This window comes from Sceloporus occidentalis, unplaced genomic scaffold (genome assembly GCF_023333645.1).
Source record: "Sceloporus occidentalis isolate IW3139 unplaced genomic scaffold, rSceOcc1.0.p SCAF_18, whole genome shotgun sequence".
Taxonomy (NCBI): domain Eukaryota; kingdom Metazoa; phylum Chordata; class Lepidosauria; order Squamata; family Phrynosomatidae; genus Sceloporus; species Sceloporus occidentalis.
The window spans coordinates 7,607,965-7,625,633 of record NW_028316998.1 but is presented as its reverse complement, the minus strand read 5'-3'; the positions used below and the strand labels follow the sequence as shown (position 1 = coordinate 7,625,633).

Below are 17,669 nucleotides of genomic sequence, written 5' to 3'. Positions count from 1 at the left end.
ATTTAAACTTGTATAAAAAATCCCATTTTTATGACATATATTAATTGCAATATGTTCACCCTGTTTAGTATACCCTTGAATTTTCAAAGATTTTTTTGTTTTTATAACGCCACAATACTTTCCCTAATTAGACTATATCACTGGCTATACAGTTGTCTTGATTTACTGAATACTAGCATTTGCATTCTACCTAATTATAATTTCGCAAATTATATAATTCCAAAATCTGTATCTCACAAACGTAACTTTCGCTTTTAGCCACCAATTAATATTTTTCTTTAAATCTATCAACTGGATAACGCAATATGGAAATTACCACAAGGCATTAAAATATAACATTACTGACAGGCTAAATAAGTACGCAAGTAGACCATGCAGACACTCTATAATATGCCAATATGGTGGATCATACCAAAACAGATGTGCGTTCTAAAGTAAAATGCAATATGTGCAAGTATATTATACAAATGTGTGCGATAAAAAGAGGAACTGTTAATAGCTATCATAGCTTTTTGCAAAAGAAATTACTGTGTTAAAATGATCTAGAACTTGTGATTTTTGTATGTTAAATACTTTTTTGAGATATTTAGTTTGTCTTATGGAAACTGAAAATGACAGCAGCCTGTGGCAGAGCACGCATTATACCATCAATTTCCTGTTCTGAAGTTCTACCCTTCTTCTCGTTAAGCCTACAGTGTCTTTTTGAACCAATCCACAACAACCAGCAACATAACTGCAACTTAATCGGAGGAGATCCTGAGAACAGGAACTTAAAATAGGTTTTTAATTTGTAAATGTCATTCATTAAGTTTAGTGTACAAAACTGTAAAACACAAGAATTAAGAAAATGGACAGATCCACTCTAATTATATAATGACTCTGGTCTGATAAAGCTTCTATGAAATAGGCTCTGATAAAGAGAAGCAAAACTTTTTATCTTTCATAAGTATAAACATTCGTTTTACACCTTCAACATAATACAAAAATGTATTTTTTCATGACTCAATCAGACCCTGGAAGGCATTATTTTGAAATGTATACATAATTAATTTTCTAATGCTAGAACCTCTTAAAGTGACTTTGCCCAAACAACTGACAAGGTCCTGTAAAATATAACGAGCACAATGTTTGCGTATGTATTTTCAATCTGAATTACAACAATGGAGCTGGTTATTTTACCTGTGCTATAACATCAGAGATGGAGGCGCATCCAACGAGGAAGCTGCATTTGTGCTTAAGTAAAATACCAGCATGTGTCCAAGCCTAAAAAAAAGCAAATTAACAGAAATGACCAGGGTCAATGGCGTCACTATGTAGGAATGCTACTAAGCCTGCAAGTCTAGGCATCACCAAGGACTCAGGCAACAAGCTTTAACATCAGAGATTGCACCTTCTAGTTCATAATAGAAGAAGCAGGAGAAGAGAGACCTGTGCTGTTGATCATGCAACAAAGAGTTTCTTCTACTTGTAATTTAGAAGAATTAAAAAATAAACATTTTCAAATAAAAAAAAAAACTTTTTCTATAGTGTTTTGCAAAATTGGCCCCCAATTCTCCTTCACAGGCCCTCTCAACACTGCAGATTTTCAAATTAGCTGCTCAAAGTGATGTTCAGATTCTCTAACATTTTAGTATCTCAGTCAGTTAAGACAAATCTTCTGGTGCTAAATATGGAAACATGAGAATGTTATCTGCTGCAGAATGGGGAATTCTGGATAAGAATGAGAGATTTTGACTTTTGTCTCGGCTTATCTTGTGATCGTGTCTCTTCATGTGGACATGATTGTCTTCAAATGCTTAGCTAAAATATTTTGGATAACTATGGTGCCTTGCGGACCAGACGTAATAAACTACGCAGTTTCTTTTTATAGAAAATGAGGATTATCTATAATTTACCATGGCATCCATGAACGGGAAAGCTGCAAGGTAAAGGAAGGCCTTTCGTGTTTTATTTCCAACAGACTCATCCACATGATGAAGCTTGTTTATTATGTAGTATCCCAGGTCGCTATATGCTGAAAAGATAAATGAATATACCTTATGATACTGATTTGTAATTTTTAAATGGTGTATAAAAGATTTTGCCATTCTGTTGATCTTTTATAAGTTATTCAATTGTTTGCGTGCATCCTAAAGTGTTGCATTTTTTAAAATTAGTAGCCATCTTTATGTTCATCTTTATGTTTTCCAAAACAAGGTTTCATATTATATAAAACAAATACTTTTTTTTTCTTTTAATGAAACTTTCTGTTAAGTTGTTACCACTAACGCACACTGATGGAAAGCAAGAATAAAGAAAGACTCCGAATAAATGAGAAAACTGAACTTTACAGAAATGACAATGGATCAGCAGGTTAGTCTGCTGGAGTTGACATTAGCCGAATATGAAGCGAAAAAAATAACTGGCATTAAAGTGTGTCTCTGGATAAAAAGGTTGACAAAATCTTCATTGGAACAATCCTCATAATTATATTAATTGTTACTTATAATTAGTTATTATTATAGTAATAGATGCAGAAAAAGGGTCTTTAATTTAAGATGATCTGCCCCATCATAATAGTTAAAGCTGCCTTTCCACCAACTGTGCTGAATGTAACACTTTTGTGCCAAAATATGTCACTATACAAAACTTTCCTAGTTCTGAAATAAAAGAGCTTTTTATATTTGTTTTTTTTTTCTATGATTTAAGTTTGTGTTATCCCTTTTTTTTCAAGGAAGACTTATATATTACATATGCTTAGGTTTAATTTCATAATTGATCAAATGCCCCCTTTCATAAAATAAATTATGCATTTTATTTTATCTACTTTGCAGGTCACACTTACTCGAAGTCAACATACTCTGTAAGCTCATAATGTTTCAATGATCCCCCCGCTAGTTGTTATGAATAAGCAGATCTGCTATGGTACATGCCAGTCTGCTCATGCATCATCCAATTCAGCAAAATGGGAAGACAATAGGACAAAATTGGAAAGCCGGTACAAATAAAGCAAACATTAAAATTAGTTTACATACCTATTAGGGTGTGAAAGACGGCTGCCACAATGCCTGCTACGACCATACAAAGTACAGCCTTCGTTCGGTCTCTTCTGCTGTTTACAAACACAAGGCCTACGTTCTTGAAGTCGCTCATGGGACCGGTGAAAAATTTCATTAGGGAGTATGCCAGACCGTAGCTGGCAAGCATCTCGATGGCATCTTCTTTTACAGCAGCAATGCCACGATTTAAAGCCTGTCAAGAAAGACAATTCCAGTTAAATGGAGGCGCCGTTTATTTCATATTTTAAGAAAACTAGAACAGTGCATAAATAGATTCCTTTATAGAATGCAAATAGTTATTATAAATAGTTAACTTGACAGTCTCCTTCAAATTACAAGCTTTTTCAGAATTTTTTAATTATTTATACATGTTTTCGTGTTTACTTGACTGTCAATTTTAAGGGGTTAGTGGTTATTGGTTTGGATTAATGGTTGCTCGTTCTTGTCAGCTCTTTCTCTGTTTGTCTACATATGTTTTTATCTAATTTGTCGTATTTGTTTACTCTATGTAGGCAGTTAATAGTGAAATTTAAAGAACGAGTAAAGAACGGGTAACTAAATGCAACATGCAAACCATCGAGTTAGATATTGTTTAACACATTGAAATACTGCTGTTACCTTTAAAAGTACTAATTCAGAAATCCATTAAAAAAAAACAAAAAACAGCCTTAGCGGTTAGCCATGACCTGATTATTACAGGGATCCTTCTATAGAAAAGTAATTTAAAGTGCAGCCTACACTTGCACCCAAGGAAGCAATCTTGAAAACCATGATAAAAGGATCGTTTCCGTTAAAACAAAATATGTTTTTCAGTTGTTCTGTTTTCAAACGCACTTGCCCTTTTTCAACTCTGATAAAGTTAATTTTATGAAGTTAAATCATTTGTTTTCATGTCAGAGCCTTTTTATAGTGTACTAATGCGTTCCGTGATTCCAAAGAAAACAACATCGTCCTGCTTTACAAATCATAAGGAGACTTCACGCCTACAGGCCAGTCAGTGGTTTTCACTAATGCCAAAGTAATGACGCCATAATGGTCAGTCAGAGTCTCCTCATGACTCTTCAGACTATTTGCTCTTCTGACTACACAATAAAGACCACAAGTTGTAAACCAGGTAGTTAATGTTTTGGCTAATATGTGGTTAACCCACTGGTAACCGTAATATAAAATACAGCCTTCTTGGGTTCTTCTATAAAGAGCATATGCAGGACACTCCTGCTTCTGGTGAGCTTTGGTGTCTAACATTTTGTTGCAAGGTAGGCCAGAGTGGATTTAACTTGTTAAAGGAACAGTCTAGTCCTCACAATTGTATTTTTAATTAAAGTCGGTCTCACTTTTGCATGTAGCCAAAGCTATTTTATTGTATGGATACTGGGACATGTATTGTTTAGTTATTGGAGATAAAAAACACACCACAGTTGCTATCACTTCCACAATGTGGAATAGGTAGTGAAGGACAGGGCTAATGATATGAACAACAAGCTGTTAAGATTGTGGCTAGGTTGGGAATTAGGCGGCAACAGCCACTATTCTTTTTTAATGGCATTCATATGTTGAGTGTAAATGGCAATGACAGGTTAATCAGTCCTAACTAAAATGTGCTGTAACTGAGTGAGGCATAATCCAATGTTATGTCATTTAAAATGCATTCCTTTAATATATCTACCGTTAGATGATGCGATGTAGAGAAGTCATGTTGAATTAGGAAGGTACAAACTGGTAGGTAGCATGTGATACATCACATTTTAGTCTGTGGATAATGAGCTTATCTTCCAAACTTAATCATAAGCTAAGAGCACAAGAGACAATTTAGAAGGCATAGCATCTTTTATAAATTATGTGGGCATCTAAAAAAACTCTGCATAAGTAGTTAGCCATAAGTCTCACGGAGAATGTAAATTTAAAAGGTTTACTCTAATATTATTATTATTTATTGTTTGATATAGCGCCATCAAATTCCGTAGAGCTGTACAATGGGTAGACAGGACATAACAAGTAGTATATTACATAACATTTTCACTTACAGAACAGGCGAGGAGGGCCCTGCTCAAAATATGTAAAGGATATGAAAATATTTGTTTGCTCTGTTAATGAAAAACTGTATTCTTTTTTTATGTCCAGTTTTCTCCCCCCACCCCCAGGAAATTGTTATTCTATATCTGAGATGGATTAAAGTACAGGTTGCCAGGATGGGTGCAGTTATTACGCATTGCCAGTACAGACAGCATGGTTAAGCAGGAGTGGTAGACTGGACTTCCCCTGGACATTTTATTAGTGCCATTTTGGTTCTTAATGGCTAAGTGAATGCTCAGCAAATGTACACGACTTTATATACCCTGTTTATTGCTATAAAACCAATAAATTATGATATGCTGACTCCAGATATTATACATAGAAATAACGTATTTTAACAGGGAGAGAAATTGTGGTGGGCCCTGCTCACTAGCTTTGAATGGACTTGGAAACATGGTGGTGATAAGACCCTTGCTTTGTAACATATGTGAAGATTAATTATTCCAGAAAAGTTACCATTACAAGGAGAAAGACATCGGAATAACTGAGTTAATATTTCAGGTAATTTTGCTGTAGAGCATTCATTACTATGAATGGTTGGAGTTACACTTCTTTCAATACACTTTATTTGAAATTCCATGCTAGTGACTGGAGCTGAACATTCCAATCAATCACTATGTGTCTGTGTGCCAAATATGACTTAAAACCTAACCGTACTGTAAACTGGAGATTTAATCATTTGCCGGATTAATGTGAATTCCTAGGGCTAGATTCCCCATCAGGTAAATTAAATCAACTGCTGAGAACCACATGTATGTACAGTTGCAATCAAAATTCAACCCCCCATTGCAAATCAGATTTATTCTCAAGATCACAGACATTCAGCTGTTTGCAATTAACAAATCAATCAAAAGCAATTGAAATAGCTCAACACAAAAAATGCTTCAAATGGTTGCCTTTAATTCACCTGAGAATGCAAATTATGATGACATCGCCAGTCTCAAAAATTATTCAACCCTCTCATAGCAAGCCTCTTTAGTACTTAGTAGAGCACCCTTTTGCTTTTATGACCTACTGCTAACGAGATGCATAGACGGACTTTAGCTTCTGTCAGCGTTCCTGAGAAATCTTAGCCCATTCTTCATGAGCAATGGCCTCCAGTTCAGTAATATTCTTGGGTTTCCGTGCTTACAGATGGCATGATGTTTTCCCCTAGGGTTTCCTGATATTTCAATTAATCAATCTAGGGTTTTCTGATATTTCAATTAATCAATCTTGCTTTCCAGACGCTGCAGGCTTCCACTGCCAGAGGATGCAAAGCACTCCCAGAGCATCACCAAGCCACCACCATGCTTAACTGTAGGCGTTCTTTTCAGCGTATGCTTCATTCTTCTTCCTCCAGACATACCACTGGCCCATCAGGCCGAAAAGTTCCAGTTTTGTTCCATTGCTCCAAGCTCCACTTCTGTGGCTTATTTATATGATTTTGAGCATATTGGAGCCATTTTTTCGTGTGCTGTTGGGTCAGTAGTGGTGTATGTCTTGGAGTTCTTGCATGGAAACCTACTGTGTTTAATATGAGCCTTACTGTGCTTACTGAAAACTCAGCCTGTTGCAGTTTTTCTTAACCTGCCTTCTGAGATATGTGGTTGCAGCCATCTATAGCTTCCTTTTTCTGTCCCATCCAGGTAGTGTAAAGTTTAATTTTAACGTAGCGAACTATTCAAACTGTGTCTCTAGGAACATTCAATGCCTTCACTATCTTTTTGTATCCTGTTCCTTGATTGTGAAAGCCGATGATCTCTCCTCTTGACTTTTTGGACCGTTCTTTTAAATAAGAAATACAAAGTATTGGAAAATCAAACATGTGCGTACATCAGGTAAACAACCATCTTAAGGATACATTTCAACTCACAGGAGCACCAAAAATAAGTTTTCCTTTTATGAACTAAAATATTTTGGTCTCAAAGGGGACATCAAGGGCCAGTCTTTTGCATTCTTCAGCTCAGGTCCACGCATATCAAGGTCTATGTTAACTCTGTGTCTCATTATCTCCCTACAAAAAAAGTGTGTGTTTTTTCATCTATACATTGAATGGTTTGTGGATGACATCTAGCACTCAACACAAAATATACTTTAAATAAGAAGCGGGTGTCATTAACGGTGACAAAAAAGCATATTCTAGTCCATCTGTTAAGGATCATGACACCTAGATTATCTTCTAGATTGTAACCATGTTTGAATAGGGTCTCTGTACCTTTCTGTAAATCCAAATTATTATGCAATGCACTACTTTGCTGTGTCCTGTTTACCTATTTACAGCACTGTGGAACGTGATGGTGCCGTATAAATAAATAATAAATAATGTTTAGATTGCCTCTTAAAAGGCAGATAATCTTGCTTCTAGATGTAATTAAAAGCACTGCTGATATTAACCTTCATAGATGAAAAATCCATGCTCATACAAATGGATTTTTGAGAATATCCATATATAAAATGATTATGGTTAATTTGCAGGTGATTATGTTAGGACAGAAGATTTATTGTAAAGATATAGGTAAATGTCCCCATAAGGCTAATTACTGTGCCACCTTTCATTTATCTGCATTTTGCAGCCTTGCAGACTCATGCCAGTTAGCCCCAGTGAAGGATGGAATTTGTGGAATGCACTGATGAGAATTTATAGGGCACTTAAAGCTTACCCCAATAAAGATTTTATTAGTAATCATAACTGTGTCAGAGAGGGTTGAGCATTTAAATGGTTAAACTTTAGAAAGCGGAGACAAGAAGTCCATATCTATTAGAAGGTCCGGAAGAATTAAGTGGTGGAAAATGTCTCAGGTCCATCCGGAGTTATTTATGGAATATCGGAGTGTTTAATCTTGCTGATTCTACTAACCTCAGTCTAGTGGAAATATCCACCTCTGAATATGATTCCAACAGTGTGATTCTGTTATTACACACCCATGGTACAGCTTGGTAAACAACCTGTGACTTCATTTCATCAGTGTCTGAGCACATTAGAAACTGGATAATAACCCATCGTACATAACATGAAGATTTCATGTGGTGAAGTGGTTCAGAAATAAAATTATGCTTATCTCAGTAACTCTGTTGGAGTTTAATCTAAACCTGATATAATTCCAACTTTTTTTGATCAACAAAATATTGGGTGGCAACTTTCTTGTTACAGTTACTCCATTGGAAGGCTTGTTTGAGTAGGGCCCCCCCTCACCTTTTGTTTCTGCCAAAACTTTAGATTGTATTGAAAGGTGGACAGAATGTGTGACATTTCTTCAAAAGCACAAGCCACTTAAAGGAAAATATATCACCAAACAAGGCTCCAGGGAAATGGGGAATCAAGATGCCTCCAGCCCTGAGGTAAGCCTTTCATGGTAAACCTTGCAGGGTTGCAACAGTCGAGAAGAGCGGTCAGGCTTTGTGTGGCAGACCTACATGTAGAGCCGCTTTAGGATAGCCTTAAGATGCAGGGAGATAGCTCATAGCTAATCAGTCCCCAAGAAAGCAGACAGCATATGTCTTCCAAAGGGAGAGCTTCTTTATTGGGGTTTTTAAGGGTTTACATACACTTACAACAGGAAGGGCATAGGCAAAATAATCAATTGGTGATTGATTGGATTACAATACTGGTATTCAAATGACAGAGTGTCTGGTTCAAGATAACATAACAGTGACAAATTAAATCATGCAGTTTTAACATCCGTATTCCACCGATGAAACAGAACTTCTTTCTTAAGACACCTGTCTTAATCCTTACCTAAAGCTCAGGAACTCAATAACATAAACAACCTAGATAGACTAGACCCAACTTGTGACAATGGCAATATACATTTTATTTAATAAAAACACAATACTTTGGCAATTACTGTGTCCTGTGAAAGCCACAAAATCTATTGAATTTCAGCTACTCGCAGTTAAAATGTTCAGTGTGTATTAGAAACCCCTGTATGTGCATCAGCTTACGTTGCAAGGAAAAGTTATTTGTGGCATGGTCCCAACACAACATTTCTATTATGGTACACCTTCAAGAAAACAGGAATCGTTAATCCCGTTATGTGTAGCAGGTAAGGTTTCATGTTTTGGCTAAATAATGGCTCTATAATTAAAATAAATAAACTCAACTTTGACATTCAAATCTGTTTTATACAGAGAATGCATTGTGTATCATAAACTTTATCTACTCTGGAGAGCTCATGTCAGATGCTGAATATCAACCCTATCATTATAATATTACAGTTAAACACTCTCTAGTCTATATTCGCCATGTGAGCAGCCTCTTGTCTCTCTGTCAAAAGATCCTTTATTGTTAATTCTCCTATTCACTGTTTAAGAATCTCCCTAATCTGGGAGAATGCCAGCTCAGAGAGATCCTGTTCACAATGCATCTCCTGAGCAGATATTCATCTCACCCAGTGCTTGATCAATAGTATACTCAAGGCCTCAACGTTTTCTTTTAGGGTTAACTGTTGTTTGTCTGTCAATTAAGAAGTGCTGTTAATGTGTTAGTGCTATGTAAATAAAAGATAATACTACATTAATTATATATATATATATATATTATAGACAGAGTTTGAGAAATAATGCAAAGTTTAGAGCTTTATTTCTTAGGTGCCAGGGAGTTTGTATGTTATTAAGACATAGAGACAGATGTTTAAACTTCCTGATTATTCCCCCTCATTCAGTTTGTGCTTCCCATTCGTTAAGTTTCTGACTGTTGTCGATTTAGTCAGGCAGCCTTTATATGGACGGGTCGAAGGAGAGATGACTTTAGGGAAAGAAAATTATTTTTTATGCTAGTTTTTGTCACCTACTGCCACAGACAACAACTTACTTGAGACAAAATTATTCTTTTATATCTAATTTAAATATTTCCGAAAGAATTCTGCCGGCAGCAAAATGTATGAACTTAATACATGAATTGGGTTCAACTAATGGATGTGAAGGCATGCTTACATTTAAAATAATTTAAACATAAAACAATTGGTGTTGCGTAAACTATACCCGACAATAAAGTGTTAATACAAAATAGAAATTAGTATTGTGGAAGATATACTCAAGTAAGACCATAATAAAGTGTAGAAAAGTGTTGTGCAGACTAGGGTCACTGACACCTGGGTGCAAATATTTTTGGCCCCCCGACTTCACCATATAACAAGTCACTCACTTCCTACAGTGCCAGCTTTATCCCCAAACAGCCTGTCAGTGCCATTTTTGCCTCCAAATTGCTTGTCAGAGCCATTTTGGTCCTAAACAGGTCCTCAGTGATATCTTTGCCCCCCCAAACAGCATCACACTACATGTGTCAGCAACATCATCCGCCGCTCTGACTTTAAAGATCCCGCTGAACAAGAGGGGCAAAGCCGTAGCTAGCTCCTTTTGCGCCCAAGGCAAGAACAGAATATCTATACAGAGGTTATTTTAAGAAAAGTAGATATATAAACAACAAGGAAATTCATGATATTAGAACTGCAGAGAGTTAAAAAATAACTTTTTTTCAAATTTCCCCAAACTAAAAAAACAAACAAACAGAGTTTGTCAACACTGGACATGCTCTGATGTCACACAAAGCATTTTGCTTTATCAGGTGTGTGCACAATACTTTTTGCAATTTTATATTAACACTTTATTATTGGGTATAGTGTGCACAACACTAAGGAGCGGTGAGGCGATTGAAGGAACCACCTTGTTTAGTGTTACATTAGATGCACTAATTTTCATGTGCAGTGTTTTGTCACTATTTTTTACACTGTTTGCACAGTCATAACATTGAGTTAGATTTCGTTGTTTTCTGTTTTTGTATTGAAACCTCATAATACCAGCCAAGCTGATATAATTATTGAATAATTCAATGGAAAACAGTGCAGCAAAACAAGTTAGTTAATAAATGGTTTCCAGGCGCAAAGTAATTAAATAAAAATGGGTCCGGTAAATGTAATACCTCTTATTTATTAAACTATTACAGTAGTTCAAATATTTTGGTTCGAAACATTTAATGATAAATGGATGTGATCATTGAAACAAAACAACACAGGATAGCAACCAAGAACCAACCCTGAAGGCAAATATTTCCGCTCACATTTCAGACTGCTGTAGAAATACCTATTTCCCGCACAAGCAAAATCCTGCTGACAATGACAAATCCTAAAAAAAATGCATATTATCTCTTTCTGGTATGGCTTACAGCTGTGGAAGTATCATCAAAGGCACCGTTTGTTCTCTTTAAATAAATAGTCTGCAAATATTTATATTTAAAGAAATATGCAAACTAATGTTTATGAATTATTAGGACATTCTTACTCTTTACAAAAGACCTGAACTAAAAAAAAAGGATGGTACATATATGATGCAATTCCTCGTGGGAAATGGTAAAACTAGAAATTATTGCAACATACTAGTTTCAATATCAATTTTTTAAGGTACGTAAAACCAGTGAATGTATATGTGGGTCCAAGCCATCACAGGTTTTTGACCATTTTGTTTTCTTTTTGGTCTCTATTGGTTTTTTTTGTACCTTTTTTCTGATTTTGGTGGAGAAACTGATTAGAAACTAAAGTATTTTCCAGAACCCAGGAATGGGTGCAATGATTTGTAGCAGTGTATGAATCTTTAGAACACCAATGCAAACATGAAATGACATGTCTTCTCACATACTTTAGGTATTTCCACTCCCTGGAAGAACAGTAATGTTAGATCTTAACAGGTTAGCAAGTTATTGCTAATGAAAGTGGCAGGTACAAAAAAAATCACATTACATTAAAAGAGTACTTCATCTCTATTTCCATGGACTCTTTTTACAAAGACTACAGTACATTTTTGCTATATAAAAATAAGTAAAGTAATTCTTTAGTTACTTGAATTGGAAAATGGGACTTATCTCATTTAATCCCTCCCAATTTGCCTCTACCAAAAGCAGTAGAGCATATCTTGATATGCTCCTTGCACATGCTCAATAGAGGTCCCATTGAAGTCAAAGGGGGGAGCAGCATCCAAACATATGTATGCTATGTGAATGGTTTGCTAGCACACATTTGATTGGCTGCTGCATCAGTTAATTCAAGGAGAGTGCTATTGAGTATACGCAAGAATTTTACATACTAATCCTCCTCGATTACAGTGGAGGCAGACGGAGTGGATGAGGCAGAAATTTAATTTTCTCATTTCATGCTCCAATTTAGCTGCAGTAAACGCCTCTGAGGTCCATCCAGAATGCACCAAAATTTAGTTTTGGGAACTATGTTCTTTAAAATAAACACATTATACGTTTTATTGGTTGACGTAAACTAGAGAAGCCATATGACTCCTTTAATAATGCACAGTTATTAAAAAATGGAATCCAGCAGGGCAGCACTGATTTTAACCCTTACAGTGTCTCAGAGTAGAAATCTTCCTACAGCCAATGGTCAGCCTCCACTGCATTATTCTGGAATGTAACCCATTCTTATGGGTCTAAACAGCGATATATTGTGCCTTGCATAGCATATGTACCGTGCATATCCCATGTATATTGGATACATGTATCAAAGTTGTTTTTTACTTTTTAGATTTGCATTTATGGCTAAAAAAATGTTTTCACTTTGTGTGGTTTTACCAATATAGCGTGTGATGGGATGCATGTTTTGCCTTAAACTAAGTATCTATGAATAGTTTCACTTGCTCTGGATAAAACAGGTTTCCCAAGATAAAGCTGGTCACACACATATAAATAAAGTGAAAGTATGAAAATTGACCCGACCTTCCAAAGTGAAAAAGGTGTCCTACGTGCCACAGTCAAAGGGTTAATGCACTTCTGCAGTAAATATTTTCTATAAGTGCCCACGGTTAACAGATCCATCTGTTCACCTTACAGTAAACAAAGTCATTTTACTTCTCACATGGAAACAGCTGTCTGTACTGCAAAGACAAGGCAAGGAAGACCTGATGTTTTGCTCTCTTTACTGCACTCTAGAGTGTAATGAGCTACAGGCTAAAATAGCAAAATATATATATATATTACATGATCAGCAACTGCTTGCAAATCTCACATGGAATTAACACAATGGCTTTGATGAACCTAAACTGTTAAAATGGTAACTGATCTCTGCATCCTGCTAGATAAAATTGGAAATATATGTTGATAAAAATATAATCTAGGATTCCGTACGCCCCATTAAGGTGATTGCATCAACCATGTTTGAGGTCATATACATTTTACATGTTGATGAGTAACACGTGCAAAGTGGACACTGTGAAACCTATAAATTCACAGAAGGAAATCATTTACTCAGCCATACATCCCAAATATGTGTTAGTCAGCAACATGTAAAACGCATATAGCCTGGAAAAAAAATGCTGATGTGCTCAAATGGCACCTCATGCATGAATAAAGCACAACTCTCATCAATACCAAGACCATCAACAGGTTTAATTAACTTTGTGGATTATTAACCCAAATATTCCCCTGGTTTGTACGCTGTTCAATTGTGACAACTGCAGTCCTTCTGTACCCCCATCTGTCCTCTCTAACACTATGGCTTAGAAAAACAGACAGGGCCAATGCTAGACAAAATGGCACACTATGTAAGAATAGTCTTTGCTTTCTACCCTTCCCATCTCAATTGTTTTCAGCTTTCTGCTTTCCCTTTCTGTATTATCTCAACATTGTAACTTTGGTGTGTTCTACAGCCCTAACGTCCTAGGCTCTTAGCCTATCAGGGGAGGAAAGAGGAACATAGGGATTTGGGTCCCAATAAGGTTATTGGATCTAGTATGCTGGCCCAAGGGTTGCCACCTTTTCAGACCTGTCTCATTACAAAAAATATGCTACTGCATTGCCCTCTGGGACCCCTGCTGCTAAAACTGTCTCTAGAAACAGATGTCAATTGCTCACATCTGCTCATTTGACAATTTTCTCATAAAAATGCGGGGGTAGTACTCCATGACTATAGAAAGTATAAAGCTACAACATGGAAAACTGTTATAATAATAATATAATAATAACGATTACCGTTGCGTACATGACAGAAACGCTTATCCAGTACTATGACAGCTCAGACACTCCTCACTGACGTGAAGGAAATAGACAGTCAAGAACCAGTTCTGTTTTACTGTCACCGTAGTGAACTGGTTTTGTGTTACTTATTAGACAAAATATTTTAATTACTGACATTGTGTTTCTCACCAAGATTTGTACATTTTGGAAAGGCTAATCATTTGACTTCTTCCATAAGATAAAACATTAAAATATTTGAGGCAGATTTTAAAAAAATAATCACCAATTGCCTTATGCAGTGATTTATATTTATTTATTTAACTAAATTTAGCAAAAACTTTCTCTGACCCATTAGGGCAAAGAGCTATAAATTTTAACACACACACCAATGATGCTTTTGGTCTTCAGCAAAGCAGATGGTGTACACCATAAAAAAACATTAAAAAAAATAGTAAGCAGTGGTGCATGGGCGAAAAAAAAATACATTGCCCAGAACCCTCCAAAATAAAGATATTGTATTTATTAATGTTAAAATAGACATGCTCAAAATATATACCAATGTCAACCCAGAGAAAAAGGAGCTTGTCACCAGTGCAGCATTCAGCGCAAGCAAAGACAACACAGAAAGAACTCTGTGACCTGCTCTGTTACTCAGTTAAAAATACAGACGTATACTGGAGCCACTCAAGGACATCACCACGCTTTAAAAATTCAGCACTCCCAAAATATTACATTTTCGTGTCTCAATTAGACAGAAAATACATTTTCCTGCGGAGTTGCCATATCATATAGGTACTGGTATATCAAGGGTCTTGTAGCTCCATTAATTCTATATAGTCACTGTATGCCGCTCATAACCAACACACTAAACACAACAGCTATGGAAACACGATTTATTTTTGCAAGCCAGGTAACTCTCAGGTTGATTCTTTTCATACTAGTATACCTGAACTTAAATTTCAGCTGAAATATGTTATTTTACGAAATATATCATTATAATGTTAAAAAAATAGGACTGTTATAATCACATTTTGCAGCTTCTATGTATTACAGTGTGTTTTTAGATTATATATAATGCAAGCACACAGACAGATTGAAGTAAGCTTTATGTTGTTTCTTTCACAGGCTCTGAGGTAATATTTGTGATGTCACATTCCTGAGGAAAATTCTGAAGCAACTAGAAAACCTGGTTTTAAAAAAACCTCACTGTGGCAGAAGGTTATTGCAGTGATTGGTTTTACAGAATAAACCATATACAATTTGGATTTTAACAGACTGCTACTTATCGCATAAAATGAGTTTTTCATTCTATAGAATGGCAGAAACACACACTCTTTCCTTTTCCGTTATGTGCCGCCATTTGACCTGATGGCAACTATGAAAAAAGAGTGTGATAGGTATGTGATAGGTAAGATTTTTTTTTTTGTTAATGCCACTTTTTCTGAATGCAAAAAGCAGCTGGCTATAACTTAGGTCACTTATTAAAACAGCACCATACAGTTAAAAGCTTAGGAAAGGAAAGATGCTTTCACGGCATCTGTACGTTCCACCTAACTGCTGTTCGATGTGTGTGACAACTTCTACCAACATCTGCTGAATCGTAGATAATAAATCTAACCACCTAGGGAATCTGGTTTGGATCTAACCACCTTCGGATCTGATCTCAATCTGGGACCGGAAGAAGTCCTAGAAAAAAAAAAACAATTGTTTGCAGGTGCTGCAAAGGGACCTCAACAACTGAGGCTGATGCCTTCATGAGTACGAGTAAAAATTACTTATTAAATAGTGCATTGTACGTCGGTATGTGAGCTTCGAATTTTCACAACTGTGTAAGTGTATGTTTAAGATACAGGTATATGGATGATGTCTAACAAAAGCATTTATACATATTACATGGGAACCTCTTATGCATATATACAGTAGGACAACTGGAGTGTGGACAACTAGTAGATGCTATAGTTATACTCTATATAATGCAGTTGGGGGTTTTTTCTTTTACATTTTGATGTTCCTTCTGTCAGTGCAACAATTTTTAACCAAACACCTTGATAAAATCCATAGGCACTTAACAGCAAATTCAGGTTACTGGAAGTTGCACTCAGCAGCTGAAATGACCTTCCCAGAGCTTTTGTAAAAAAAATGGAGGGGAAAAAAAATCACATTTTGAAAACTATACCCACAAACCTTTGCTTTGCTATATGTCATTTTAAATATATATATATATATTTTTATAAAATACTAAAATGTTCTAGTAACAATTATGCTTTTTGGACAGAACTAAAAACTGAATATTTTTATTATACATTTCAAAATCTTGTGGCATGATGCTAAATTACCAAATCTATACTGCATTAACCCAAATTATATATACAAACACTGCTGGGTGCATTCAAAAGTAAAGCGTACATACCAACAAAATTAAACTTTAGACTCCAACCTGATGTTTGTTTTTTGACGTTTCATGTCTATGCCAAGACAAGCCACCATCACAGAACCAGAGGAAAGATATGCCGTAGGCTGTTCCATCCTTGCTTTCTGAAACAACCACCCAGAACTTTTCCAGCTAACATATGACCACATACGAATCCAATTAATCAAACATTTAATTGACTTAAACAGATGATAAAACCCAGCATAAAAGAAAGATTTGTTTGAGACAGAGCAAGGGGAAAAGCTAGACTGTGGCAGACACCTCCATCTATTCCCTTTCATGATGCCATGATTAATACCCGAGAAGCAGGTGGTGCAAATTGTTTTGGCACTCTTGTGGCGTCTCCATTACAAACTGTTCATCACCTGAACTGGAACAATTTATTCAGGGCAAAAATGTGTGTTTGACAAATATTCCTCAAAACTGTACCTATAATGATACTTCATCATCAATTTCCAAGTCTAGCAGTCTAGATGTTTTATCTGGGTTAAATAAAATCAAAATTGGCTCAATGTGTAAACAAGCATTTCTTTCTTCTTTTTTTACCACACCTACATTCTTTTCTGTGTAGTACTGTCCTGATATACTTATGCATCAGTCTTTAATTGATAAGACACGAACAGGTTCCTATTAGAAACAAAGAAACCCTGAATTTGATGGCAACAAAGAGCGGTTAGGTCCATCTAGTCTGTGGGTTTTTGTCTGCTATAAAAACCTCAAACCTGATTTGGTTCTTATTTTTAAGATCTCATATGTATTTAAACGGAACACTCTAGCCCTCATATGCACTTTACTGTTTAAGGAGAAGGAAGGGCGTCTTCTGAAGTAGGGCAGGTCAGGTAAATGCTTTATTATTATTTACTTTTTGGAAGCATGTATATTAAAACACTCTCACAAAATTATCAAGGGGGAAAATAGTTAAATCACACTGATTGATGATCACTGGATTGGAAACACTTACTTACAGTGACAGCTCAAGTCAAGTCCCATTTGCAAGTAATAAACTTAGCATGACCTTCTTCCTTGTTGGCTCTTCTACCAATTGCTTAAGAGATAATCCCTGAAAGAATTGAAGGTGTCTACTCCTGGCTGATCCAGCTACTTGGTTTTCTTACTCTACATAAGGTTCATCATAATGATGATCTCACATTTCATTGGCTTCATATTTATTTACTCAACTAAAATATTAGTTACATCA

The 17,669-nt window shown here is 35.9% G+C and overlaps 1 protein-coding gene across 1 annotated transcript in view; it reads right to left on the bottom strand.

Annotated features, from left to right (window-relative positions):
* Positions 1-17,669, bottom strand: part of LOC149302566 (progressive ankylosis protein homolog) — a 45,003-nt gene that overhangs the window by 13,245 nt on the left and 14,089 nt on the right. The window contains exons 2-4 of the mRNA XM_089482263.1: positions 3,015-3,231; positions 1,896-2,014; positions 1,180-1,263 (exon numbers count right to left, since the gene is read on the bottom strand). Coding sequence (XP_089338389.1) covers positions 1,180-1,263; positions 1,896-2,014; positions 3,015-3,231 — 420 coding nt within the window. The remainder of the gene's footprint in view (positions 1-1,179; positions 1,264-1,895; positions 2,015-3,014; positions 3,232-17,669) is intronic.